The sequence below is a fragment of the Bos grunniens genome, chromosome 18 (assembly GCF_055505025.1).
Source record: "Bos grunniens cultivar Pamir isolate PY7600 chromosome 18, Bosgru_T2T1.0, whole genome shotgun sequence".
Classification (NCBI taxonomy): domain Eukaryota; kingdom Metazoa; phylum Chordata; class Mammalia; order Artiodactyla; family Bovidae; genus Bos; species Bos grunniens.
In genome coordinates, this window is record NC_141182.1 from 34835198 (window position 1) to 34861756 (window position 26559).

Genomic DNA, 26559 nt, shown 5'->3' on the forward strand with positions numbered 1-26559 from the left:
GACTGCCTGCATAATTTATGTAATGTCCTGCTCCTGATCCTGTTTGTATTGATTTTTCTAAAAGGCTTTTGTGGCCACAGGAACCAATCTGTCTCTCCAGTTTTTTCCGGCCAGCTGGCAGGGAGAACAGCGACAAACACCTAGCCGAGAGTATGTCGACTTCGAAAGAGAAGCAGGCAAGGTAGGAAACATTTCTTTGCAAGTTGAAATACTGTGGATTGTTTTACTATTAGAGATTGTATCAACCTGATGATTGATATTTTAAGAAAGAGATCACAGGTCTGATTATAGATGTGTGATCAGATTTGCTTTCATTCCATATTAAAAAGATATAATACAATTTTTAAAAATCAAGTGTTTTATATAATTTCATTGCTAATATCGTGCTTATGTCGTTTGCCACAGAAAGTTCTCACCCTTAAAAAGAGTAGTGTGCTTTCTTATATGTAACATTTGAAACCTAATTCCTTCAAAAGTGTGGACAAGAAATTTTTTGTTGTACTAAAATGTGTGTGACTATAGTGTTTTGGTTTTTTTTTTTTAATGAAATTTAGAGAAAAATGGGAAAAGACTTAGGCTTAAAATTTAATAGTATTTAGAAATGATTCATGGATAGGTTTCCACTTCTTAATGTAGCGAATTTAATTTTGAGAAAATATGAAAACGTTAACCCGGAAATATTTTTTTGTTTTGAGGAAAAGCTTCTGGGAAACAAATATCTTAAAATTTTTATGTAGGAAGTTTTAGATCAAAGATGTGAAAAATGTAGGTAGAGATGTTTAAGTTGAGAGCCCTATTAAAATCTAAGTTAAATGAATTATGTGCTTTTGATGAAATGTTAATGAATAGTGTCTTGGATTGGTTCATCTTTTAATGTAGAAATTGACTTCTTGAAATAAAATATTTAAAGAAAAAAAGTTTTTTACCTCATTTTGTACTCAGTCTTTCTCCTGTTTCCTTTGCAGCATGTTTCTATACTTGTTTTTATTCACTTCCTAAAATTCTTTTCTAAGTGTCATTCTGAATAGTATAACCTATCACTGTATTTGCGAAACATGAGGAACATCTAAATATTCCTTTGAGGAACTTAAAAGATTTTTGTATTGGGCTGTATTATGAGAAGGATTTTCATATATTGTATATATACAATGAAGAGTTGTGGGTTTTTTTCCTTTAATTTTGTGAAACAAAGTTTGATCTTTTGTGAGTTACAAACCAACTAATCTTTTGACAGGGAGAGGGAAAATAGCTTACAGAATTTTAAAATGAGTAATAAGTTAGAAGTTTGCTTTTTTATGTATTAGACTTGTTTGCTTGGAAGATTAAAAGCACATGTTCCAGGTTTTACTACTTGGTAATTAATATATAAAGGAGAAATTGGAAGGTAATGACAGTGTACGATTATTGCTTTTTTGTCTGTTTGGTGTGTGAATGTGTGACTGTTGTTTTCCTTGTTCCAAACACTTCCTTAAAGTTTAACTTGTTAGCTCAGATACTAAAAACATAAATCAAAAAATTGCTTTCCTCTCAACTTTTATGCTAAACTCTTTTGGGATTTCATGACTGACATCTCAATGTTACTAAAATCTTCTAGTATTTAATAACTAGTGAATGGGTGTTAATTCTACTAGAATATGTTTGCTTGAATTAATGATATCTGTTTAGTAGATTGAAGACCATGTTTTCCTTGGACTTAAGCCGTTGAGATGTTTTTAGTTATATGATCAACAAGAACAAAAACCTTATACAGCTTGTTCTAGAATTTAGAGAATGTGTTTTCACATATATCAAGAAAAATGATAGAACTGATGCAAGAAATATGGAAACTTATATTTATTAATATTTGTTTTATGATTTTCTTCTGTAAAGTGCCAGAGTAAATATTTTCAGTTTTGCAGGCATACGATCTCTGTTGCAGCTTCTCAGGTTCGCTGTTTCGGTGTGAAAGGAGCCATAGACAATGTGTAAACAAATGAACGTGGCTGTGTTCCAAGGATGGTAATACTGGCAGAAATCTGTATCTTTCCCTTAGATTTAAATTGGTAAATGTTTGTGTATAGATGATATATTTCTCAAATATGATTTTACCAATACTTTCTACACCAGTAGAATCTAGGAAAAAGAAAGCATTTTAATGAAAAAAAAAACCAACAACATTAAGGGGGAAAAAACAAAACCCTGCTAGTATTTCGCTGTTTATCACTGGGATAAGTATAGCAATGAATTTAGAGGAAAGATACTAACCCATGTTTTCTCATCCATAGAGCTCAGGCTGTGGGGTCTCTTATTTCTCTTCTGATAACCATTAACGTTTGTTTCTGTCCCCATAGGACTAGAAGCAAAACTAATTGAAGCAGTTTCCCTAAATGTTAATTATTTGCCTCTGCTCCTTATACTAAATCCAAAATCAGTGTTTCTTCTTCCACATACTTTCAACCTAGTTAGGTCCTAAAGCAGCTTAGTTCTCTTCCCATTCAAACCCAACTTTGAGAAATTGAGCCTTTAGAGTTACATACAAATTGAGGTTAAGTCCTGGCTTCATATACTACTTCATTTATTCTGTAACTTTGGACAAGTTATTTAATCTTTATGGTCCTCAATAAAAGGAGGTTAATGCATGTGTCCCAGGGTGGCCCTAGTGATTAAATAAAATAGTGTATATAAAGTGCTTAGCTCAGTAACTGGCAGAGTTATTCAAAAATTCATTCATTCAGAAGGTCTTTGTTTAACACCTATTATGTAATTTAGTGAGCACTGTTCTAGGAGCTTGATATATGAATAAACAAAACAAAGATCCTGCCCTACTGGTTGTTGTATGGAAGGAATGGAAGAACAGGCAGTATGCATAGTATATAAGTTATATAGTGTGTTACAAAGTGATAAATGCTCTGGGGAGATAAAAGGAAAATTAGAATAAAATAAGGTTCATCAATGAACGGGAATGTCTGCAATTTTAAACAGGATAGACTGGGTAAAGAAGGTCATATTTGAACAGAGACCTGAAGGAAGATAGGGAATGATGAGCAATGCAGATATTTGAGGGAAGGGTGATCCAAACAGGGGACACAGCCTTGTAAAGGCCCTGGAGTGGGAGCTTGCACAGTGTGTTTGTTAAACAATAAGTAGGCCAGTGCGGCTGGAGTACACTGATCAAAGAGGAGAGTAGTAGAAGAGATTAAGGAGATAGCAAGAAGCCAGTTTATATGACTGTGGGAGGCCATGGGAACAACAATGGACTTTTATTCTGAGTGGAATGGAGAGTAGTTTCTGCTTTTTGAGCAGATGAATTATATGATCTGCCTTTAGTTTTGAAAAGATCACTCTAGCTGCTGGGTTAACAGCAGTTTTAGCAAGCAAGAGTGAAGCAGGGGGACCTGTTGGGCTGTTGCAGTAATCTTGGTGAGAGACCAGGGTGGTAGCGGTGGACACGGTGAGGAGTCGGTCCAGGAATATTTGAGATAGAGCCAACAGGATTTGCTTATAGATTGGAAGTGAGGTGTGAGAGTCAATGACGCCAACTGTTTTTGGTTAGAGCAACTGGGAGTATGGGATTGCAGTCATCTGAGATGAGAAAAGCTGTGGGTGGAGCAATTTTGAGCAGTTAAGGGCACGTGAGTTTGTGGTGGTAGCTTGTTGCAGCTTCTGTTTTCAACACTCACCCTTAACTTCTTAAATGATGGCACAGCTTTTTCCTAAGTGACCCTTTGTCTGCTTATCTCAAGATTTCAGTGTCTTTTTTTAAAAAATCAGCTTTATTAAAGTATAGTTTACTTACCAAATAATGCACCCATTTTAAGTGTATAATTTGAGTTTTAACAAATGTACATACCCATGTAAACACCACCCACAGTCCAGATAATATTTCATCCCTTTGTGCCCTTTCACAGGAATCTGAGAGTAGCTTAGCCGATTGGTTCTGGCTCAGGGTCTCCCATGAGGTTGCAGTCCAGCTGTTGGGGCTCTTCAGTCTCTGAAGCCTTAATTGGAGCTAAAGGATCCCCTTGCAAACTCACTCACATGACTTCTGGTTGGTGGCTTCAATTCCTAGTCATATATTCCTTTCCATAGAGAGAAAAAGAATGAGGTCATCCTGCTTTTTATGACTTATTCTCTGATCACTTTTTTCTTCTTGTTCATTAGAAGCGAGTCACTATGTCTAGCCCACACTCAGCAGGGAGGGGGTGGTTTATTCACATATATGGGAGGAGGCTGGGATCATTGGGGCCATCTTAGAGGCTGGCTCCCAGTGTTCACTTAAATCTGATGAATTCAGGAAAAAAATTAGAATGCTAATAGGAAACAGAAGTTCCATATTCTCTTAGATTTGAAATATGGCTTTATAATCTAAGAAAATGGGCTTCACAAAAATTAGTCTTTTTATTCATTCTTTCTGCCTTTGTGTTTGTTGGAATATTTTCAAACCTAGAGTCTTCAGTAAGAAAGGTCTGTTAGTGGATAACTGACCATCAAGTCAGAGCACACACTTTTATAGTCTGCCTTTCAATTATATTTAAAAATTTCACACCAGGTACCTAGTGAGCTATTGACAGATAAAGCTGACTCTTTATTAAGGGTCTTTCTTAGAAAAGGTTTAAAATAATGCAGTATAATGGAGAGAGCTCTAGATATGAGTCAGAAGACAATAACAATTGTTTTCCTTAGCTGTAAATGGGAATCAGAATGTCTTCCCTGTTCATAAACCTCATGTGAGGATTAAATGAAGTACCAGAATATGTGAAAATGCCTTCTTAATTGTCAAGCCCTATCCAAAGCTAGACTATTTGATAGGTTTGTAGAGTGAGATCGTAGATAATCAAGGATTTTCAGTGCTATAGGGGCCTTAGCAGTATAGTGTTAGGAGACTACATCTTTCCCCAGTGGTCCTTCCTGGTACTTTATAAACCTAGACTGCCAAAATGTTCATAATTCTCTCTTAGTTTAAACTGCTTTCCTCTCATTTAGCTGTCAGAAGACAAGGAATGCAACAGATCAGAATTTAAATCATTCTTGTGTGAAATTTTTGTTGGATCAAGCAACACCCTGTTCCTTTGATCTTTCCTCTTGGAACTTATTTCCAATTAATTTTTATTTCAAACAAATGCAAATGGTTATGGTTGACCATAGTTATTAGTCTTGAGTGGTCAGATTAATGGTTTTTGTATGCATTTTGTGTTTTTTTTAAAGCCTCCTTAGATTTTAAAATTAATGATTATGCTTACTGCATAATCTTAGTTTGTGAGCATGAAGTTAGAGGGTGTGAAAATCTTATAAACTGAAGAAGTTAACTTTATAGTGCTATTGTTTGTTTTCCATTTTTTTCTATGGAAATTGAATATACTATCTAGTTTTATCTAGATATACTAGACGTGTCCCAGAAAAAGAGGTTAAACTTTCTATGGTTTTTGCATTGCTATTTATTACTTACAATTTTAATTGATAGATAACAATAGCAGACATTGGGAGTAGTTATTAAGTGGCAGTAGAGCAGTTAACTTTTAAACTTTTTGATAAGTTATGTGTTTTACTTATTTTTCTTTTCTGAACATTCATACTTAAAAATCTTTTTATCACTCGTTTTCATCAGCATAAAATAACAAAGCAAAGTTTAATACCCTTTGATTTAATGAATGAAAACAAAAACTCTGACTTTAAATGTCTTCAGAGTTCTGTAACTCCTGCTTCTGGAGCGGTTTGCTTACTTGCTTGCAGAATCTTTGTCCCAAAATAAATATTGTGTCTGTTTATATACCATCCACAATTTGGCAGAGTTTAGAGCACTCTCTTTAGCTTTGAGAAATTCCTATTCAAGCTCAGAAGCAAGTTTCTTTTCCTCTTAAGACAGTGCAGTCACTCCAAATAAGAGAGATCTGTGGTAACGCTTTGGAATGTGGTTTTCCCCAAGAGAAACTGAGGCAACTTTACAACTAGCTTGTCGGATATAGACTTTTAAGTGCTTCAATTCAACTACAATATGAAGTATATTTTCTAGCACTTAGTGCTAGATTTAGTGCGCTGAAATAAGTAATCTGGGCTTTTTAAAAAAGTTTTATTTCAACAAATTTTAAATCCAGGAAGAGTTGACTAACTTCATGAGTAAATAATAATATTTAAAAATTGGAATGTCATAGTACCTTCCAGTTAGATTAATTTACATATATGATAAATGCCCCTCTGAAGTATATGAAGATAATATACTCTTTTTTTCCCCTCTTCTCTCTTTTCTTCCAGTTTTACTGAGATAGAATTGATATACAGCCCTCATCTTTTCCCCTTTTCTTGAATTGCATTGTTTGCCTGGATTTACCTTTTAGTGTGAAGTGTAGTCTTGGCCATATCTCAGTTATATTTTCCAAGTTAGAAAAGTCAGAATAGTATGTCTGAGAGAAACATCCTTAATCTTCCCCCTTTTTATTTCTACTTCCGACCCCAGTATTTTTGAATGATTAATTCAAACACTACAAGGATTAAGACATTATCAACTAAAGAAATCAGTGGGCTGCTATGTCCCAGTTTTACTGCTTCCCATTGTAATTGATTTTTTTCAGTTGTCATTATTGAGATATGATTTATATACAGTAGAATTCACCTATTTAAGATGTACAATTCAGTGACAAATGTGTGCAGTCAGTCTTGTGATTACCACCACAATAAAGATACAGACTATTTCCGTAACCTCAGAAGGTGCCCTCATGTGCTTTGCAGCCAGTCCTCCCGCCTAGCCCAGGCACCCATTGTCTGCTTTCTGTTACATAGTCTCTTATCTTTTCTTGTTACTGAGCAGTGTTCCATTGTGTGAATCTGCTGCATTTCCTTTATCCATTTAGCAGTTGATGGCCATCTGAGTTATTTTGCCTTGGTTTGGCTACTATGTTGCTTTGAATGTTTATACCCCAGTCTCTTATGTGGACATTAGTTCTCATTTCTCTTGGGTAGATAGATTACATAGGACTAAAATTGCTGGCTAGTTAGTTTCATGAATATGAACTTTTTAAGAAACTGCCATTGTTAATCGCTCAGTCCTGTCTGACTCTTTGCAACCCGATGGACTGTGGCCCACCAGGCTTCTCTGTCCTTGGAATTCTCCAGGCAAGAATGCTGGAGTGGAGTGCTATTCCCTTCTCCAGGGGATCTTCCTAACCCAGGGATTGAACCCAGGTCTCCTGTATTGCAGGTAGATTCTTTACTGTCTGAGCCACCAAACTTCTCCAAAGTGGCTTTGCAATTCTGCATTCCAGCTAGCCATCTATGAGAGTTTCAGCTACTTCATATCTTTACTAATACTTGGTACTGTCTTTTTTTATTTTAGCCCTTTTTGTGAGTTTGTAGTGGTATCTCATTTTGGTTTTAATTTGCATCTCCCTGTTGACTTGATGTTCAGTATGTTTTATGTGCATCTTTGCCATTTGGCAGTGTCTGTACAGATCCTTTGCCTGTTTTTTGATATCAAATTATTATTGAGATGTAGGAGTTTTTTTATGTATTAAATACATTTGCTTTATCAGATATTTTTGCAATTGAAGTTTTATTATGAGTCACATTTAAAGTAGAGATAGCCTTGACTGCATATAAAACATTATATTAGGAAGTATAAATACAAATTTTTGTCAAAACTGCCTCTAATGTAGTAATTTTGGCCTCCTTCAATTGTGCCTCTCAACTTAAAAAATATCTTAATTTTTAAACACAAAAATTTTTTGACTAGGGTTGTGTGGCATGTAGGATCTTAGTTCCCCAACCAGGGATTGAACCCAACACTTCTGCATTGAAAGCCTGGAGTCTTAACCAGTGGACCGCCAGGGAAGTCCCTTGATGTGTTTTTGGGTGTTTGTTTTTTTGAGCTTGTTGTTTTGTTTTGTTTATTATGTTTAAAATGTACATCACATAAAATTTACCATTTTATCTGTTTGTAACTATACAGTTCAGTATCATTAAGTATATTAAAATTGATGCTGTTGTCATCTTCCTTATACTAAAACTCTGTACCCATTAACCACTAACTCTCCTTTCTCCTGTGTCCCTAGCGCCTGACAATTGCCTTTCTGCTTTCTGTCTTTGGTAATTTAATTCCTCTAGGTACCTCATGTAAGTGGAATCATCATCCATAACCTACCTCTTAGAGAACCATTGTTAACATTTTGTTATATTGCCATTCTTATTTTTTCTGTGTATATTTAAATTGTAAAGCAAAATTATTCTATTTGGTATGGCATTAACTTTTTATCTTCAGATTTTCTGCATATCTTATTAATAATTGATCTTAGGAATAGAAAAATCAGCAATAAATAGATACCTTTGTATAAGAGAGAAGCAACAGAATGATTATCAGTGTTAATTCTTGGAAAAAGAAAGTAAGAAATAATGGATGTGGATGTATCTAGTGAGCACACGTGCAGTGTTCATTCACCTAGGAAACCTTTGCAGATCTAGGAAACCTTTGCAGATCTAGAAAACAGTAGACAGTCAGTACTGTACACATGGCAGTCATATGAAAAATCTCTCCTACAGAAAACTTTGAGCTTTCTAGTACAGGCATTTTAGGGGGCAGAAAATGTTTATTAATTATCTCTGAGTATATGGGACTCCCTTTGCTACTGTGTACTGTCATTTTCTCATTTAAGAATTAGAACAGAAGTAGCAAACAGTTCTGTAGCACTGGCTTTGTGCCAGGTACTGTTTTCATTGATACAAAAACAGATACTTTTATTATCTCCTTTTTTACTGGTAGGAAAGCATTTGTAAGTCTTAATGCCACTTAGTTTGAGCAGGCTCTGAGACTTTATTTCTCTGACATCACTTCCTTGATACTTAGTTTTCTACAGAAGAGTAGAAGCCACAGACCAGCTAACTGCCTCATGCTAGAGACAGTGATTTGTTGGGGAGTTTAATTATTGTTACCTTCTTTTATGAAGGTATACAATGTAAGCAGTTAGAAATTATTATCTACTCTGAGCTTTCCAGTTTAGGCTGGGCTTTCCCAAATTGATGTATATTTAGGAACAAAGAATTTAAAATACTGCTTAAAATGTGCCTTTGGCAGTGAAACTGTGCTTTTCAGACTTTCAATATGACTTTCCTGTGCCATACTGTATATTCTAAGAAGAAAATGGCCAAGTCTGGGAATGATTGACAGGTTGTTTTTATGGGGGAAAACATTTTTTTCATGTGTACAGTCAACATAAGCCCTTTTGTGTTTTAAAACTTTAGATATGAAGGCAGATTAATCTTCAGATTAAAACAGAAGTATAGCCTAGGAATGTGACTTCAGCTTTTCCATTAGGAGAATTTAGATGTTTTCAAATAAAATATTCTGCCCATATTAAATGACAATTTTTAATAATGTCTGCCTCTCTTGGAGAATATTGTTTTAAGTAATGGGACTTCAGGAGAACCCTTCTAAATTTTTGGAGGGTATTGCTTATTCCAGCTTTTCAGTCCTGACTTGCCTTTCCTCTGCTATCCAGAACAATGCTGCTGGGCTTTTTTTTTTTTCCAATTGTAGTAAATTCATATAGAATTCACCATCTTACGCATCTGTTCAATTAGGTGGTTTTTAATATATACACAGAGTACAACCTTCATCACCACTATCAAATTGAGAACATTTTCAGAACTCTGAACTGTTTAAAATATGTTTTGACCTTCTGCAAACTAGTTTTCATCTTGATCACCACCACTAGTACCATATGATTTATATCCTCAGTAATTTACTTAATCCTGCACCAGAGTGAATGAAGTCTTTTATTTGATATTGGAATGCATTTGGTGATAGCTTGATTTCACAGCTGAGGAAACTGGGGCCCAGAGAGGCTAACTAAATCTTCAGTAGTCATGTAATCTGTCTCCTAGGAAGAGCCAGCATCCAGACCCAGGTCTTTTACCCAAGAGTCTGTGTTGTTTGCAGTTTACCACATTGCTGCTAATAATCATTAGGTAAGTTGCTAGAAACTTCACATATCACCTTCAAAAGTTACTTTAGCCCACCAAGTTATTCTTCCCATTAGAGTCAGTATTTTAACATGGCCATTTTTGACCTCATTTTGATGACTTCAGAACAACCTTTAACTTCCATCTTTTTCCTTTCAATGTTTAACTTTTCTTGAATTGTTTTTCTAACTTAAGGCTGCTTTATATTCTCTGATTTTAGGCTCGCCATGACCTGCCTCCTTTTTATATCCTTCCATAACTCTTCTCTGGAGAAAGTGAAAGTGAAGTTGCTCAGTCGTGTCCGACACTTTGCAACCCCGTGGACTATAGCTTACCAGGCTCTTCTGTCCATGGGATTTTCCAGGCAAGAATACTGGAGTGGGTTGCCATTTCCTTCTCCAGGAGATCTTCCCGACCCAGGGATTGAACCCTGGTCTCCCTCTTTGTAGGCAGATGCTTTACCATCTGAGCCAAGGGAACGGCAATCCACTCCAGTATTCTTGCCTGGAGAATCCTGTGGACAGAGAAACTTGGCGGGCTAGAGTCCATGGGGTCGCAAAGAGTGAGACATGACTGAGCGACTAACGCACACATATAACTCTTTTCATCTTATAAAACAAACTCTATACCTATTAAACAGTAATTCTCTATTCCTTGACTCCTATTTCCCCTTGTTCCTGGTAGCCACTCTTCTTTCTCTGTGATTTTGACTAAATAGCTCTTATAAGTGTTTGTACGAACATTATTTGTCTTTTAGAAGTTCTCAGTATTGATTTGGATGTTAATTCCTTAATAAGTATGTGATTTGTAAATATTTTCTCCCATTCTGTGGGTTGCCTTTTTACCCTATTGATATCTTTTGATGTACAAATTTTAAAAATTTTAATGAAGTCCAGCTTATCTATTTTTATTGTTGTTATCTGTGTCCTTGGTGTCATCCCCAAGAAATCATTGTTAGACCCAGTGTCATGAAGCTTTTATCCTTGCTTCTAAAAGTTTTATAGTTTTAGGTCTTAATATTTAGGCTTGGTCTGTTTTGAAGTAATTTTTGTATGTAGTATTAGGTGAGGGTCCAGTTTCATTCATTTGCTTCTGGATATCTGTTTTCCTAGCACCATTTATTAAAAGGACTCTTCTTTCCCCATTGAATGGTCTCTGCACCCTTGTCAAAAATCATTTGACCACACATGTGAGGGTTTATTTCTGGGCATTCTACTCTAGTCCATTAGTCTGTATGTCTTTGTGCCAATACTATAGCATTTTGATTAATGAAGCTTTGTTGTAAGTTTTGAAATCAGAAAGTATGAGTCCTCAAGTTATCTTCTTTCAAGATTGTTTGGCTTTTCAGGTCCCTGTAACTTTTTTTTTTTCTTTCTTTTTATGTATTTTTATCCATTTTCCATATGACTTTTAGGATGGAATTTTCTCTTTGGTTAAATATCCATTTATTGAGTGTGCACCTGTGTGTGTGCATGCACACGTTTGCTTGCTTAATCTTTTAAGTTCCAGGCACATTCTATATTAATCCGTGTTATGGTTTCAATAAGAGGTACTGTTTTCTGTGTGAACTGTAAAATGTAGATTGATAAATTACATTAATCACTATAGAAGAATCTGTTTTTTTTAACACTTGAATGCAACCCAAGTATGATTCAGAGGCAAGTGAGATTGAATGACTGTCTGTAATGATTATCCAGTAGGCAGGCAGCTGACTGTGCATTTCTAAATGGAGAGGAACATGTGACTGAAGGAGGATGAGTCAGAACCAAGTATCTTCTAAAGGAATCTGTTAAATAGACTACATAAATGATTACAACTAACAAGCAAGGGATACATACTTCCTTTGTGAAGTATCTTGTTTTCCTGGGTGCCTGTGGCCATCCCAGTATTAAAGGTTATCTGCTGATGCTATTGGTGTGGTCAGCTATTCATTGTCTCAAAAAAAAAAAGTTGTTTCTTTCCCTTGGAAAGAGAACACTATGTAAAATTTTAGTGGAAGTATTTTGTTTAAGTTTCTGTGGTGCTTTATATGTTTCATAAGCTTATGGACATTGGCTTAATTTTGTTGTCACCTGTGAAAGAGGTGTGATTATTGATTTTATATGTGAGAAATTGGTAGACTTATTCATAATCTTAAATTATTTATCTCAAATATACTGTTAAAACTAAAATTTAAATCCAGGTTTTATCTGATTCTAAAGCACATTTAATTTTTACTCTTCCCATGCTGACTTGGAGTTAAGCATAGTGATAATATTCGTTTTCTTTAAAAAAGAATTACAGTTGATTCTCCTAATTTATGGTAGTTGTCTTCTGTAAAGTCCCTGCAAACACATGACCTGTTTATAAGAGGAAAATTCATACTTACTGCTAAAAAAAATGCCTTCCCCCAATTATTAGCCAGTTCACTCCCTCTGCCAATGTATTAGAACCTGGTATCTCTCCTCATACGCATTATTAGAATTTTTATTTAAAAATTTTTTTTCTTTCATTTAAAGATAGTTATATTGTTTTATTTTAATATTTTTAGCCATTTTATTTGTTTCAAACTGTTTTTTTTTCCACATGGTAGTCAGTTTTCCAGTCTCCACTAGTTAAGTAAAATACCAATTTACCATTGATTTGCAGTGTTGCCTTTTTTATTTATTAAATCCTCGTATTCTTGGATTTGTTTTTAATTTTTGTTTTGCTTATTCCATTAAGTTGTTTCTGGCTGTCACAGCACTACTTCATGTATATTGATTGCATTGTTACATGTCTTAATATCTAAAGGGCAGAAAATACTTCCTTATATCTTCTTGGATAGTCTAATTCTTCTGTGTGCATTATAGACTTATCCCTCAAATTCCAGAAAACATTACTTTGAGATTATCCTGGAATTTGGTTAAAATAAGGATTACTTTGAGGTAAATTGGCATTGGTACTCTTACATTAAAGAACATGACATCTTGTTTTTCAAGTCCTTTTCTGTGTTTTAAAAATTAGGTATTGGGAGAATGGCATTAAAACATGTATAATACCATATAAGGAACGAATTGCCAGTCCAGGTTCGATGCAGGATACAGGAAGCTTGGGGCTGGTGCACTGGGATGACCCAGAGGGATGGTATGGGGAGGGAGGTGGGAGAGGGGTTCAGGATGGGGAACACGTGTACACCCGTGGCAGATGCATGTTGATGTATGGCAAAACCAATACAATATTGTAAAGTAAAAAATAATAATAATAAAATTTTTTTTAAAAATTAGGTATTTCCTTCTTACAGAACCTACCTGTTTCTTATTATATTTATTGTTAGTGGATACTTTTAATGCTATTTTAAAATAAAGACTTTAAAATTTTTCTAAATAGTTACTATTGCAACATAGGAAAGTTGTTGGATTTTGTATATTTTTTATAACTAGTCATTTTATTGAGCACATTAATTCACTTGGTTTTTTTGTTAAATATTATAGATTTTTCAGGTAGATAATCTTCAGATATTATGTCCTGGTTGTATTTCTAGTCCACTTTGTTAGAACTGTGGTCTTTAAAAGGAGATTGCAAAGCTCCTGGATCTACCTCCTGACAATTTTATCGCTGTCAGTGGAACATTCCATTAATCTTAAGAGTTATTTAAGTCATACTTAAATGTAACAGCTGAATTCAGTCTTAATTCTTACAGTTCTTTTTGTATATATTCAGCTCTTCCTTTGGAGAAGGAAATGGCAACCCATTCCAGTGTTCTTGCCTGGAGAATCCCAGGGATGGCAGAGCCTGGTGGGCTGCCGTCTATGGGGTCGCACAGAGTCGGACATGACTGAAGTGACATAGCAGTAGCAGCAGCTTTTCCTTATTACAGACTTTAAGATAACTGGTGTTGGAATTTTTGAGGGAGGTGGTAGGATATAAATTTTTAAAAATTCATCATGTATTTCCCTCTAACCTTATGATAACTACCCTTTACAAAATGACAGGTAATAAACATCTGTTGAATAGGTGAATCTTTTCAAATTGAAATTATAAGGAAGCTATAAGAAAAGCATTTCTTAATTCCAGCTATCTTTCTATTCTTCTGGTAATCATCATTCAGTTATTTACTGAGAGCCTAAGGAGTGCTGATCATTTCTTCCACTGTTTTCCCTAACATCTGATTTTATAGACCAAAGTCACCAGTGTTTGAGCTCTGAAAGTTTACTACAAGGAAGTGAAATATTCTTTCCAATTGAAATGGATTTTTTGAGGGTGAACTTTCTGCTGCTTGCTTTAGCAATAGCTTTGATACTTGATTTCCATGTATATTGATGTTACGTTACAGCTCAGTGCTGGTGTGCATGGAAATCTTTGCAAATTTACAATTACTCTGTTTTAATTTTCTTGAAATTACATTCTTTAGAAATACTCAACAGAGGGAACTCACTCTGCTTTGTACTCTCTGTTTCTGTTGCCTCTCTGGCTACCTAGGAGCTATTGTAGAAGAAAGGACAATTGAAGTTGCCACTGCTTATTCCAAGTTTAGATAGCCACAGAAAAGAGACTCCAGACTCTCAGATAGAACAGTTTTATTCAGGTTGATAAATGGAAAGGTACCTTAAGTTCTCTCATATCCTTACTCAGACTCTTGCATTTCAAAACCCAGGGTAACTAATGTTTAGCTACTGAAGTAGTTTGGTCCCTTTACTAAAGGAAATGAGATTTATCATCTCGTAAGCTGTGTGCTGCAGAGACATTGGTGTCTGTGGGGGAAGGGGAAGTTGCATTTTTACTATCATAGTTGTATCCTTTTCCTCTTATACATCCTTTCAAGAATTTGGTGAAAGCATTAGACTTCTTTAGAAAAATACACATGGACACAAACATATATTTTTATACAGAATTTTGAGATGTTTCTGGTCTTCTTGAAACTTACCCGTAAATCCAAACTCATGTAGGTTGTCTGGACTCCAGACTAAACTCCTGCTTTAAATAAGAGCATTGCTAAAAGTTATGAGTGACATAAGGTCCTGTAACATGATACTTTGAAGTTTTATGTGGCCAACAAAGGAGAAATTTTTACAGGGAGGCCTGTAACTTAACCTTTAGCCACTAGGTTCTTTGCATGCTTTCCTCTTTGTTCACAGCCTGCTCTGCTGGATTCTTCTCTTCTACATAGCATCTAAAAAGTCGAATTGCCTCAGGTCTCTTCATGGGTCACTTCTCTCCTACTTACGGTTGCTTGAGTAATCTCTTCCATACCCCTGAATTGAAACACCACAGTGTTGTTGATAGCTGTGTGTATGTTAGTTGCTCAGTCATGTCTGACTCTTGTGATCCCATGGACTATAGCCCACCAGGCTCCTCTGTCCATGGAATTCTCTAAGCAAGAATACTGGAGTGGGTTGCCACTTCCTCCTCCAGGGGATCTTCCAGACCCAGGGATTGAACCTGGGTCTCCTGCATTGCAGGTGGATTCTTTACCATCTGAGCCACTAGGGAAGCCCTGTTGATAGCTGCCAGATTTGTATCTTCAACCAGTATCTCTTCCCAGAGTGCCAAAATCCCACATGCAACTGCCTGCCCAGAAATCACTGTTCACATATCTTAGATGTCGCCTGTGTAACAGATAATAAAACTTAACCATGACTATGTTACTCTATTGAGATATAATTCATAGAGCATAAAATTTACCCTTCATTAAATTAAAGAAAAATTCAGGGATTTTTAGCATATTCACAGAACTGTGCATCTATCACCACTCTCATTCCAAAACATTTTCATCACCCTAAAAAGAAATCATGTACTTATTAACGGTCACTCCTCATTTCCACCGCCGCCTAGCCCTTGGGAACCACTGATATCTTTCCTGTCTCTGTATTTGCATACTCTGGATATTTCATGTAAATGGAATCATGTAGTTTGTGGCCTTTTTCTGGTTTCTTTCACTTAGCATAATATTTTCAGGGTTCATCTATGTTGTAGCGTGTATCACTACTTTATTCCTTTTTAATGGCTGAGTGGTATTCTGTTAATGGATAATGCCATGGTTGGTTCGTGCATATTTTTGTTGAAGCTTTACTGCTACAGTGATGTGGAATTTAAAGCTATAGAATGTGAAAATTAAGTGATACCATGTGTAATTTGAATTGAAATAGCATTACAAATACTGGTACTTAGAACTTAAGCTGATTTTTTAAAATGTCCAATACTTTTGTGCTTATGCTCGGTCCTGTCTGACTCTGTGACACCAACTGTAGCCCCCAAGCATCCTCTGTCCGTGGAATTTTCCAGGCAAGAGTAGTAGAGTGGGTTGCCATTTCCTATAATTGTAATACTTTTACCTTATTTCCAAAAGAATGCAAAATGTGAGGCTGCGGTCACTTTTAACTTTCTGTGAAGTCTTAAGCATATCCTCCTGATATTTTACTTTTGGAAAGATAAGCAAGCTATTGTTATTTTTGTGTGTGATTAGCTGAATATTTACCCATTTTAAAGGCTTTACAGAATTCATTTTATATAAAACATTTAATTATTCTAGGACAGTGGTTTAAACCCAAGGTCATATTCTAATACATTTTCTTTTCACAGTTTGAAGTGAACCATCATTACTTTCAGTAAAAAAAGTATCTGAATGTTTAAATGACATTATTAAATTACATTACAAGATGCCAAACTGTTGACAGTTTTATTTTCTTCGTACTTTGAGGTTTGTTATTCGTAAATGTATGAAATGCCAAACACTTACTTTGAAGGTCTACACATAAAACTGTATTTAAATGTGAACATCTAAATAAATCACAGGATCATCTAAATATTATTTTAAATTACAATTCCAGGCACTAGTCTTGATTATGAACTGTAGCCATTTTCTGAACTCATTTAGGAATTTTCCAAGGCAGATCAGTGGTTTTCTTAGTCATGAGAGAACTTTTACAAAAGAGTAATAAATCAGCTTTTTAAAAAAATTTGGTAATTTCATAAGGAAAATATTTATTGATGATGGAAGTTAATTTGAATAAGTTAGGTTATGGAATCTTTGAATTTAAAAGATGTAAGTCATTGATAAAGAATATATAATCTGATCATAAAATTGACCTTTCTCTCCTGTTAAATGAGAATCATCTTTATGTTTAGTGTGAGAATTTAAAATAATGAGGTAAAAAAATAATAAAATAAAATAATGAGGTAGATTGACAGTTGAAATGCCGTGCTGTGTAGTACCCTCTTCTCTCTTGGAAAGAGTAAGGGGAATCTCGATTAGTAAATGTGGTAAGTCAAGTTATACTGATAGGCAATTCAGAGAGTTAGTGTAGATTTAGTGAGGTATCACGCATGAGGTTGTCACAGTCACTTGTTCAATTAGGTGCACACCACTGGAGTTTTAAATTCACAATGTGGAAGGGAATTCACAATGTGCAGTTATCGGAACAGAAGGAAATGTGTGGTTAAACGGTTTCAGCTATAACTGTAGACTGTTTCCCTTGGTCCACATGGGAGGAGAAATGGAACCTAATGTTTTGTACTTTTTTTCCAATATCAGTAGAAATTGACTCAGCATGGCTTATGGGGGCCCTTAACAGGAAAAATAGTTGTGTTTAGTAGTGGAGGGAAATGACATAAATATGTACTAAGAAGGCATAAGTCCTCTAGGTTTTATTTTACAGGTGCTTCAGTAGTCATTTTTCTTGCATATTTATAGGTACTGAGAGTCCTACTAAACCTCTCTAAAAACAAGAGTGCCTCAAGATTTTTTTGTTGAAGAAACTGCTGAATTGATTAAAGAAAAAGGTGTTTTCAGCTTTTTCCTCCTTTATTTTTTCTTACTGTATCACAGTAAAATACTCACCTCAAGATAATAGCATCATCCATCTTTCATCAAGATGATCCATCCTTTGTTGGTGGATCCTTAATTGCTTGAGAACAATTATATTTTCAGGCAATATGAAGATTGATTTGGTGATCCAAAATGAAAGTGACAAATTCGGAAGTCATGCCTAAAGTGACTTTTGCTCAAGGGTTATTTACTTGAAACATGTGTTACATGCATAAGTAAGTGTTGTGCTAGTTAAGGTTCTTTGGCTAAAAGCAACAGAAATCAACTCTGGCTAACTTAAGTTTAAAAAAAAGAAGGAAAAAGAAGCAGCATTACTTAACAGAAGTCTATGAGGTAGGTCATAAGATGGAAAGGAAAGGAGAAGAGCCTGACCCTGGGTGGCTTCAGGTATCCAGATAGAAACAGTGCATTCTCTTCAGGAGTTAGTGAATTCCAGTTGTTGTACATCTACATGTCTTTCTAGTCAAGATTCAAAAATGAAGGCAAAGTACCTGAATGTCCCAGTTTCAGCTGCAAGAGAAATGATGTCTACTTCAAGCATCATCTTAACTACAAACAATTTTTACAAAATCTGTGAAACTTCCTTTTAAAAATAATCTAGAAAAATTGTGACTAGAAATAAAAACTCCTGGTAAGCCAGATTAATTTAATGTATAGAACATAGAGGCTGTGCTTTGTATACGTTCCTGCAATTCTTAATTTTATCACTGTATTTAGTTCCCCCCCCAAAGAAAACCAGTTTTCATAAGTAAGTTTATCCTTTGTTTCTTATGTGTCTGATGGCTCAGCATGGATCTTCATTCTTCTTTTCTGTGTCTTAGGTATATTTGAAGGCTCCCATGATTCTCAATGGAGTCTGTGTTATCTGGAAAGGCTGGATTGATCTCCAGAGACTGGATGGTATGGGCTGCCTGGAGTTTGATGAGGAGCGAGCCCAGGTAGGGTGACTTCAGGCTTTACTGACTGTGGTCCCTTTATTTATCCCTAATCTTGCCTTTGTCTGGAGATCTATGTTACCCAGTCCTTAAGAGTAAGTATACAGTGCTGCCCTGGGAGCGTCAGTGGTCGCAGCCTTGCAGCTGGTGGGGAAGGCGTCCCAGTGGTGGCAGTGGTGTATCCCTGGCCCTCTGGACTGCAGCTTCTTTACTGCCAAGTTATCTGTTCATCCATCCGTGGCAGTCCACAATGGCCACTTTCAGCCGCCAGGAATTTTTCCAGCAGCTCCTGCAGGACTGTCTCCTGCCTACTGCCCAGCAGGGCCTTGACCAGATCTGGCTGCTCCTTGCCATCTGTCTCGCCTGCCGCCTCCTCTGGAGGCTTGGATTGCCGTCCTATCTGAAGCACGCAAGTACTGTGGTGGGTGGGTTCTTCAGCCTCTACCACTTCTTCGAGCTGCACATGGTCTGGGTCATGCTGCTCAGCCTTCTGTGCTACCTCGTGCTGTTCCTCTGCCGACGTTCCTCCCATCGCGGTGTCTTCGTCTCCGTCACCATCCTCACCTACCTGCTCATGGGTGAGATGTACATGGTGGACACTGTGGCATGGCACAGGATGCGAGGGGCCCAGATGATTGTAGCCATGAAGGCAGTGTCTCTGGGCTTTGACTTGGATCGGGGTGAGGTGAGCATGGTGCCGTCACCCATGGAATTCATGGGCTACCTCTGCTTTGTGGGCACTGTCATCTTTGGGCCCTGGATATCCTTCCACAGGTACTTAGAGGCCGTCCAAGGCCGCCCACTGAGCTGCCGGTGGCTGCAGAAGGTGGCCCAGAGCCTGTTGCTGGCCCTTCTGTGCCTGGTGCTGTCCACCTGTGTGGGCCCCTATCTCTTCCCCTACTTCATCCCCCTCGATGGTGACCACCTCCTTCGCAAGTGGCTGCGAGCCTATGAGAGTGCTGTCTCCTTCCGCTTTAGCAACTATTTTGTGGGCTTTCTATCTGAGGCCACAGCCACGTTGGCAGGGACCGGCTTCACCGAGGAGAAGGATCACCTGGAATGGGACCTGACGGTCTCTAAGCCACTGAACGTGGAGCTGCCCCGGTCCATGGTGGAAGTTGTCACAAGCTGGAACCTGCCCATGTCTTGCTGGCTAAATAACTATGTTTTCAAGAATGCTCTCCACTTGGGGACCTTCTCAGCCGTGCTGGTCACCTATACAGCCAGCACCCTCCTGCACGGCTTTAGCTTCCACCTGGCTGCAGTGCTGCTGTCTCTGGCGTTTATCACTTACGTGGAGCACATCCTCCGAAAGCGCCTGGCTCGGATCCTCAGTGCCTGCATCTTGTCGAGAAGGTGTCCATCAGACTGTTCACACCAGTATCGTTTGGGCCTGGGGGTGCGAGCCTTAAATCTGCTCTTTGGGGCCCTGGCCATCTTCCACCTGGCCTACCTGGGCTCCCTCTTTGATGTTGATGTGGATGACACCACAGAGGAGCAGGGTTACGGCATGGCATACACTGTCCACAAATGGTCAGAGCTCAGCTGGGCCAGTCACTGGGTTACTTTTGGATGCTGGATCTTCTACTGTCTCATAGGCTGAGACACATCTGAGGCAGCTCCCTTAAGAACCCTCCTCAGGGTGGTGGGGATGAGGGAAGGCCTTCTCTCTAATTTTTGATTCTTCTCCATTCTTCACACTGCCCCCCATACCGCTACACACACACACACATATGCACATTCATACACACACACATCATCTCCATACCTTCCAATCCCCACTTCCACCACAGGATGGGAAGGGAATGGTCCCTCCTGGGGCCTAGGGGTGGGGAGAGCCTGGGAAAGCAGAGAACAGGAGATCCAGGGCCTTCCTGCCTGCCTTGTCTCTTTGTATATACAGTTTGTTATTATCAATTAAATTTGGAAGTTTTTTTTTTTAAGTATAGAAAGTCTCATGTTCTCGTAATATTGAGGAATTCTGAAGAGACTGAGACCCAGAATTTGGTCCCGGTTTTGGGAAAGTTTTCCTTCAGTGGTTTTAAATTGCATCGGACTACCACTGTGTGCTTAGTGGGGCACTTCAAAGTGTAATAGATGGTTCTGTTTAATATTTGCTCTGGATCTTTGGCACATTTTGGGGGGAGGGAACGCAGTTTAAAATAAAATGTAAGAGCAGCAGTTTTGAAACAGCTGAATGAGGAGCTCGGCAAGTTTTCCTTCCAAAAAAGCAATTATTAAACTTAACAAAATTGTAAACAAACAAGCAAAAACCCATTTAAGGTCTCTGGAAGTTAACCAAAGGACAAATATTGAGAGGCATTTATTCGAACAAAGCTAGTGAATTTCAGTATAAATAGTGATGACGGTCTAGCATGTTAGGAGATGCTCCCATCTCCTCCCTCAGCTCTGGTTCCTCAAGTTCTACTCTGGGCACGCCATGAGGACTGGCAGCTCTGTTGTCCTGTCAGAGGGAGCTGACTTTATTTAGAGCAGCACTTGGAAAAACGCAAGCCCAGGGCTGTTACTGAAAACAATAGCAGTCTCTGTGTCAGACAGTCTTAGAAAGCTAATGTTGCAGGGAACAAGAAAATGGCAGACTGGGCAGAAATTTATCAGGGAAATCTAGGGAAAGAGATGGCTAAAGTGAGCCCTACTATTCATATCACACTTAGCTCTTAGGGTCCAAAAGGCTGTGTACATGTACAAGGCCGCACCTATTCAGGAGAGGACAGAGAACCCTTGAAAGCTACTGGCCCCTGACTGAATGCAGGGTAGACTGATAAACTCCCTACACTTTGAAAGTATCCCTCCAAGCCACACACAGACCCCATGGCAAAGGATTTGAAAGCCTTCTGGCTCAAGGTGTTGAAGCAAAACCTCTGACCAGTCATTGGCTGACCACTAAGTTATGCTGACCTGGGACAGCCCCCTAGAAAGCAAGGCTTAAAAAGAAGGGGGGAAAAAAAGCAGTGACATCAGAGTTTGGACACTGATGGGGGAACAGATTCCAGAAAATTAGGTAAGTCACTAACTGGACAAACAGAAAACAGGCAACATGAAGCTGTAGGCAGGGTCAGAATTTCTATTTGCTACTAATTTAGAGTATTTCATCTAAAACACCCAGTTTTTAACAGGAAATTATAAGACACGAAAATAAGCACAAAAGTGTGACTGTTATTCAGGGGGAAAGCAAGCAATAGAAACTTGGAGAGAGCTCGGTGGCAAATGATGGTTCCTAGTAACAAAAAAAGCAGTTTCTTTTTCAGTGTATTCAAAGAACTAAAGGAAAAATTCTTCCTTTTGCCAGTGACTCTTCAAAGAGAGTATTAATAAAGACATTTGTGACTTCCCTCGTCCAGTGGTTAAGACTCTCTGTTGCCAATGCAGGGGGTGTGGGTTCGATCCCTGGTTGGGAAACTAAGATCCCATGTGCTGTGCAGTGCAGCCAAAAGAGATTTTTTTTTTTTTTTAAGGAATAAAGAGATCTAAATTTTTCAAAGGAATCAAATAGAAATTCTAGAATTTGAAAAGTACAATGACTGAAATGAAAAATTCACAGACTCAGGATTTGAGCTGGCAAAAGAATTAGTGAACTTGAACACAAGTTAACAGAGGTTATCCAGCCTCAAGAACAGAAAGCAGAAGGAAAAAAACAATCAGTATCAGAGACGGTAGGACGCCAGCCCACAGAACAGCATACATGTTATGAAAATCCCAGATGGAGAGGAGAGAAAGAAAGGAGCAGAAGATGTGTTTTAAGAAATAGCTGAAAATTTCTAAATTTGATTAAAAATATTCATCTCCATGTCCAAGAAGTTGAATGAACTTTAAGAAGGATAAGCAGAAAGAAATCCACACCTAGATACATCATAGCCAAACCTGCAAAAGGGAAGCCTCAGTACGTGCAAGTGAGTTGCAGTAAGGTTAACAGCTGACTGACTTCTGTAATTATGGGGGCCAGAACATGTCAGAGTATATGATTATTAGATGGTGTTAATTTTTCAGTTGTTTAATATTAATCCACTTAATGAAGTTAAAATGATGGCATGAATAAAAGGAGCTCTCTTTTTGTTAGTTCTGTTATCTCTTTCCATGTTGTTGTCCATATATAGAAATGTAGGAATTGTCTCCGTAAGAGATCAAAAAAATTAAACCTTCCTAGTAAAAAAATTCAGATTCAGAGTTAAAATTCTTAGGAAAGAATCTCTGCTACTTTGATTTCCACAGGGATGAGGAATACTTAATTCTTTCAGGAAAGTAGTAAATGGCAATTTAGAAGGCTGTTTTTGTAAAAAGTGATTAACAGCAGAGTGAATTTATATAAGGGGGAATTAAGTTGACGTCTAAAACTGAAATATAAAATGATAGGTAAAAAATATTAAGTTTAACCCATAGTATTTTCCGTACTTAGAATTTCCCAGGTTTTGTTGCCCTGGTCCACAGATTGGGTTTTATTGCTATAAAGTGTCATCTACTGTGATAGAAAACTAATATAATAATAGGTCTTTCATAATATAAAAATTTTAAAGCAGGGGATGCCAACCATCAGCACTTGTCTGGAGCTTTCACCATCCCAAATCTTCTGGAAGATAATAAAAGTAAAAAGGCAATATAGTATAGAAGTTAGGAATAGGAGCTTCATGGTCATAGAATTGTGATTCCTGGCCCCACCACTTACCAGCTGTTGTGAACAGCATGTTTGTGTTACCCCTAAGTTAGTACTTTGAAGCCTCAGCTTCCAATATGACTATTTGGAGATTGGGCCTTTATGGAGTATGTTCTTGTTGTTTAGTCACTAGATTGTGTCTGACTCTTCTGCAACCCCATGGATTGTAGCCCTCCAGGCTCCTCTGTGAGATTTTCCAGCCAAGAATAGAGTGGGTTGCCATTTCCCTCTCAAGGGTATTTTCCTGACCCCAGGATCAAACCTGCATCTCATGTATTGGCAGATGGATTCTATTACCACTGAGCCACCAGTGAAGCCTCCTTATGGGGTTGATTAAGGTTAAATGAGGTCCAATGAGTGGAGTCCTGATATGATAGGATTAGTGTCCTGATAAGAAACACAGAAGAGAGCTAGCTTGCTTATTCTCTCTGCCATGTGAGAACAAAATTCTCTAACAGTTGCTGAGGTACCTGGTAAGCTAAGAGATAAACAGAGAATAGTCACAACTGCATTTTTAAAAATTAAATTGTGTAAGTATTTCTGCTGAAATATTTTCACAGGTATTGTCTTTTTGCCTTTGTTCATAGTATCTTTGACAAACATTGGCAAGGATATGGAAAAACAGTTGGTGTATTGTTTGATTACATAAAGTTGACAAAACATTTGGAAAACTGGCAATAAATACTAAAACTGCACATATGTGTATGTGTGATCCAGTAATTCTTTTCTGAGGCTTGATATGCAGTAGAAATGAATGTGTGTGTGTGTGTGTGTGTGTGTGTGTGTGTGTGTAGGTATGTATTCATCAAGATACACATACTAGGACATTTGTAACAGCATTATTGGTTAATAGCCAGGAACTATATAAATTGCCCAAATGCCCACTAAACAGTCAAATCGGTAAATTGCATGTTCACACAGAGAAATACAATGAAAATAAAAAACTACAATTAGCCCACCAATGAGTGAATTTCACAAATATATTAAAGTACAAAAATAGGTAAAACTAATACTACATGGTGTTAAAAAGAACAGTAGTGATTTATCGTTGGGTGAGGAGGCTAGTTCCTGGAATGGAGGAGAAGACTTCCAAGATGCTGGTAATGCTCTGTTTCTTCGTGTGGGTTTTAGTTACAGAGCAGGTTCAGTTTCTGAAAATTCATCAAGCTATCTTTTAGGACAGTGCTGTCCAGTAGAATTCAAGTGTGAGCTACATTATGTAATTTAAATTTTTCTAAAAGTCACATTTTAAAAAGCTTTTTTAAATTAGTAACTTTGGCATTTTATTTATCCCAGTATATCCAAAATATTATCATTTGAACATAAAATGGATATAAACATCTATTGAGACATTTTACCTTTTTTTGGAAGTAACTATTTGAAACCCAGTGTGTTTTCCACTTACTCAAATTAGCAACATTTCAGGTATGCAGTACTCAAATGGCTAGAGGCTGTGCTACTGGACAACACAGCCCTAAGATATGTACTATTTTGTGTTTGTAATATACTTCAATAAAGTGTTTTGAAAGTTTCCCACAATGAAGATATTTCTGAGTACAGTTGTATAAACTCACAATTGAATCATATTTGCTGATTGTATTTTCACTTCATTTTCTGTAATGTGTAAGAAGTAAATTTCAGTGTTTTCCTATGTTTGATTTTCAATAATTGCAATTCTTTGAAAGCTGGAAAAACTGAAAAATTTGGCACTTCACCATTGAGTACTTTGATCAGAGACTTCCAGCTAATTTTGAACAAAATATAGCTAAAAGGACTCATTCACAGGAAACAAAAAAAATCAATGCCATTTTAGGAACTAGGTTGATTTCAGAGAAGTTCTTCAAAGGCTCAAATTTTTAAAATACAAAGTGCTTGTGTAATGTCATGTGAGTTTTTTTTGTGTTCAGCATCAGCTTTGTCACAGATTTTATAGTTCAGCCACTTTAACTGTGAATACATGGATATATTTGTAATTTATGCGACTCTGATGTCCAGTTGATTGGTAGAATTCCTCACTACTTTGGTAAAGAATTGTTCGGGTAACAATTATGAGTTACTTGTGTACCACAACTAATTCCTAGTAAATTTCTATTTAATCATTTTAAAAATTCACCAAGAATATTATTCTTTATACAGTGTTTAAATGTTTGTTGCACTGTTTGTATTTGTATTATCAGTTTAAGAACTAACAGCTTTATCTTCGTTGTTGTACTTTTTAAATTAATTTAAGCAGTCACAAAAATGTTTCACCTTCAATATAATGACTTTCCAAAAGTTCTATTTTGATTCTATAATAAGGTTAGAAAAATTTAGCTGTTGTTGGGATGAATAGATTTTTCTATTTAAAGTATCTGATGACATTGATGTAAAACTGGTATCCTAAAGCTTTTTGCAGAGTTTTTCTTCCAGCAAAGCCAACATGCAAACAGCTTTGCTTTTTGTACGTGCACAAGAATGTGAGTGAAAATTTAGAAGAGTCGTTTGATTTAAATAAAGTTATGTTCTACAGAGTGGTGTTAAATGTACCGTTTGCAGCTGCACATGATAAATTGTCGCCTTTGAAGTATATGTTGATGCTTCTTCAGCAGATTTATTTCTTTTGGTTTTCATGTGATCAGTGGTAATCATCCTGGTCCCCACAGAGAATAGGAAATGCTATTATTTTGTACAGATTATGCGTTCATCATCAGCTTTCTTGGATACGAATTTGATTCTTAATTTTTCATTTAATACATGCATCTATTTTTTAAATTCATTGCACAGGAAGGTGAGTATTACCAAACTGTAAAATAAATATAGTTGTAGATTTAGCTATACAATAAAGACAAAATCAGCATAGCAAGAATGGTTAAGAATAGTCTATTTGTATGCTCTGTGAGAGCACTGCTAGACTTTTTTCCCATGTGGGTTTCACAAACACCCAACCACTCTTTATGATGACCCCACCTGACTGCTTAGTGCAGACTGTGGTATAGACTTTGGAGTAGCAGATTAGTGTAGCAGGTAGCTGGGGGGACCGGAGTGCTGAAAGCCTCTTCCACGACTGCCTGAGTCTGGCTGGTGTTAGTTGGCCCTATCTGTTTTAGCGTACCTGATGGGTGAGTGTGTAGTTCTCTCAGCAAGTACTCTTTATACTATCCTTGAAAGGGAGGTGTTATTTAAGTTCCCACCAGGAGACAATCAAAATAACATTGGGTCGCTGATTGTCTTTCAGTTTAACCATTTATTAAAGTGTAAGACACTGT

The 26559-nt window shown here is 37.0% G+C and overlaps 1 protein-coding gene and 1 pseudogene across 12 annotated transcripts in view; both read left to right on the forward strand.

The window, feature by feature from the left end:
- Positions 1 to 26559, forward strand: part of CBFB (core-binding factor subunit beta) — a 48621-nt gene that overhangs the window by 5498 nt on the left and 16564 nt on the right. For 10 of the 11 annotated variants that reach the window (XR_015145610.1, XR_015145611.1, XR_015145612.1 and 7 more), the window contains 2 exons: positions 65 to 181; positions 18532 to 18648. Coding sequence is in view for 8 of the 11 variants with exons in the window: in XM_086351326.1 (XP_086207452.1) it covers positions 65 to 181; positions 18532 to 18648 (234 nt within the window). In the remaining 3 variants the exon portion in view is untranslated. Of the gene's footprint in view, positions 1 to 64; positions 182 to 9846; positions 9985 to 18531; positions 18649 to 26559 lie in introns of those variants that run through there. The other variant, XM_086351332.1, reaches the window with a different exon arrangement.
- On the forward strand, positions 18674 to 22286 carry LOC147353396 (protein-serine O-palmitoleoyltransferase porcupine pseudogene; annotated as a pseudogene). The gene has a single exon (XR_015145609.1). The product of XR_015145609.1 is annotated as a protein-serine O-palmitoleoyltransferase porcupine pseudogene (transcript).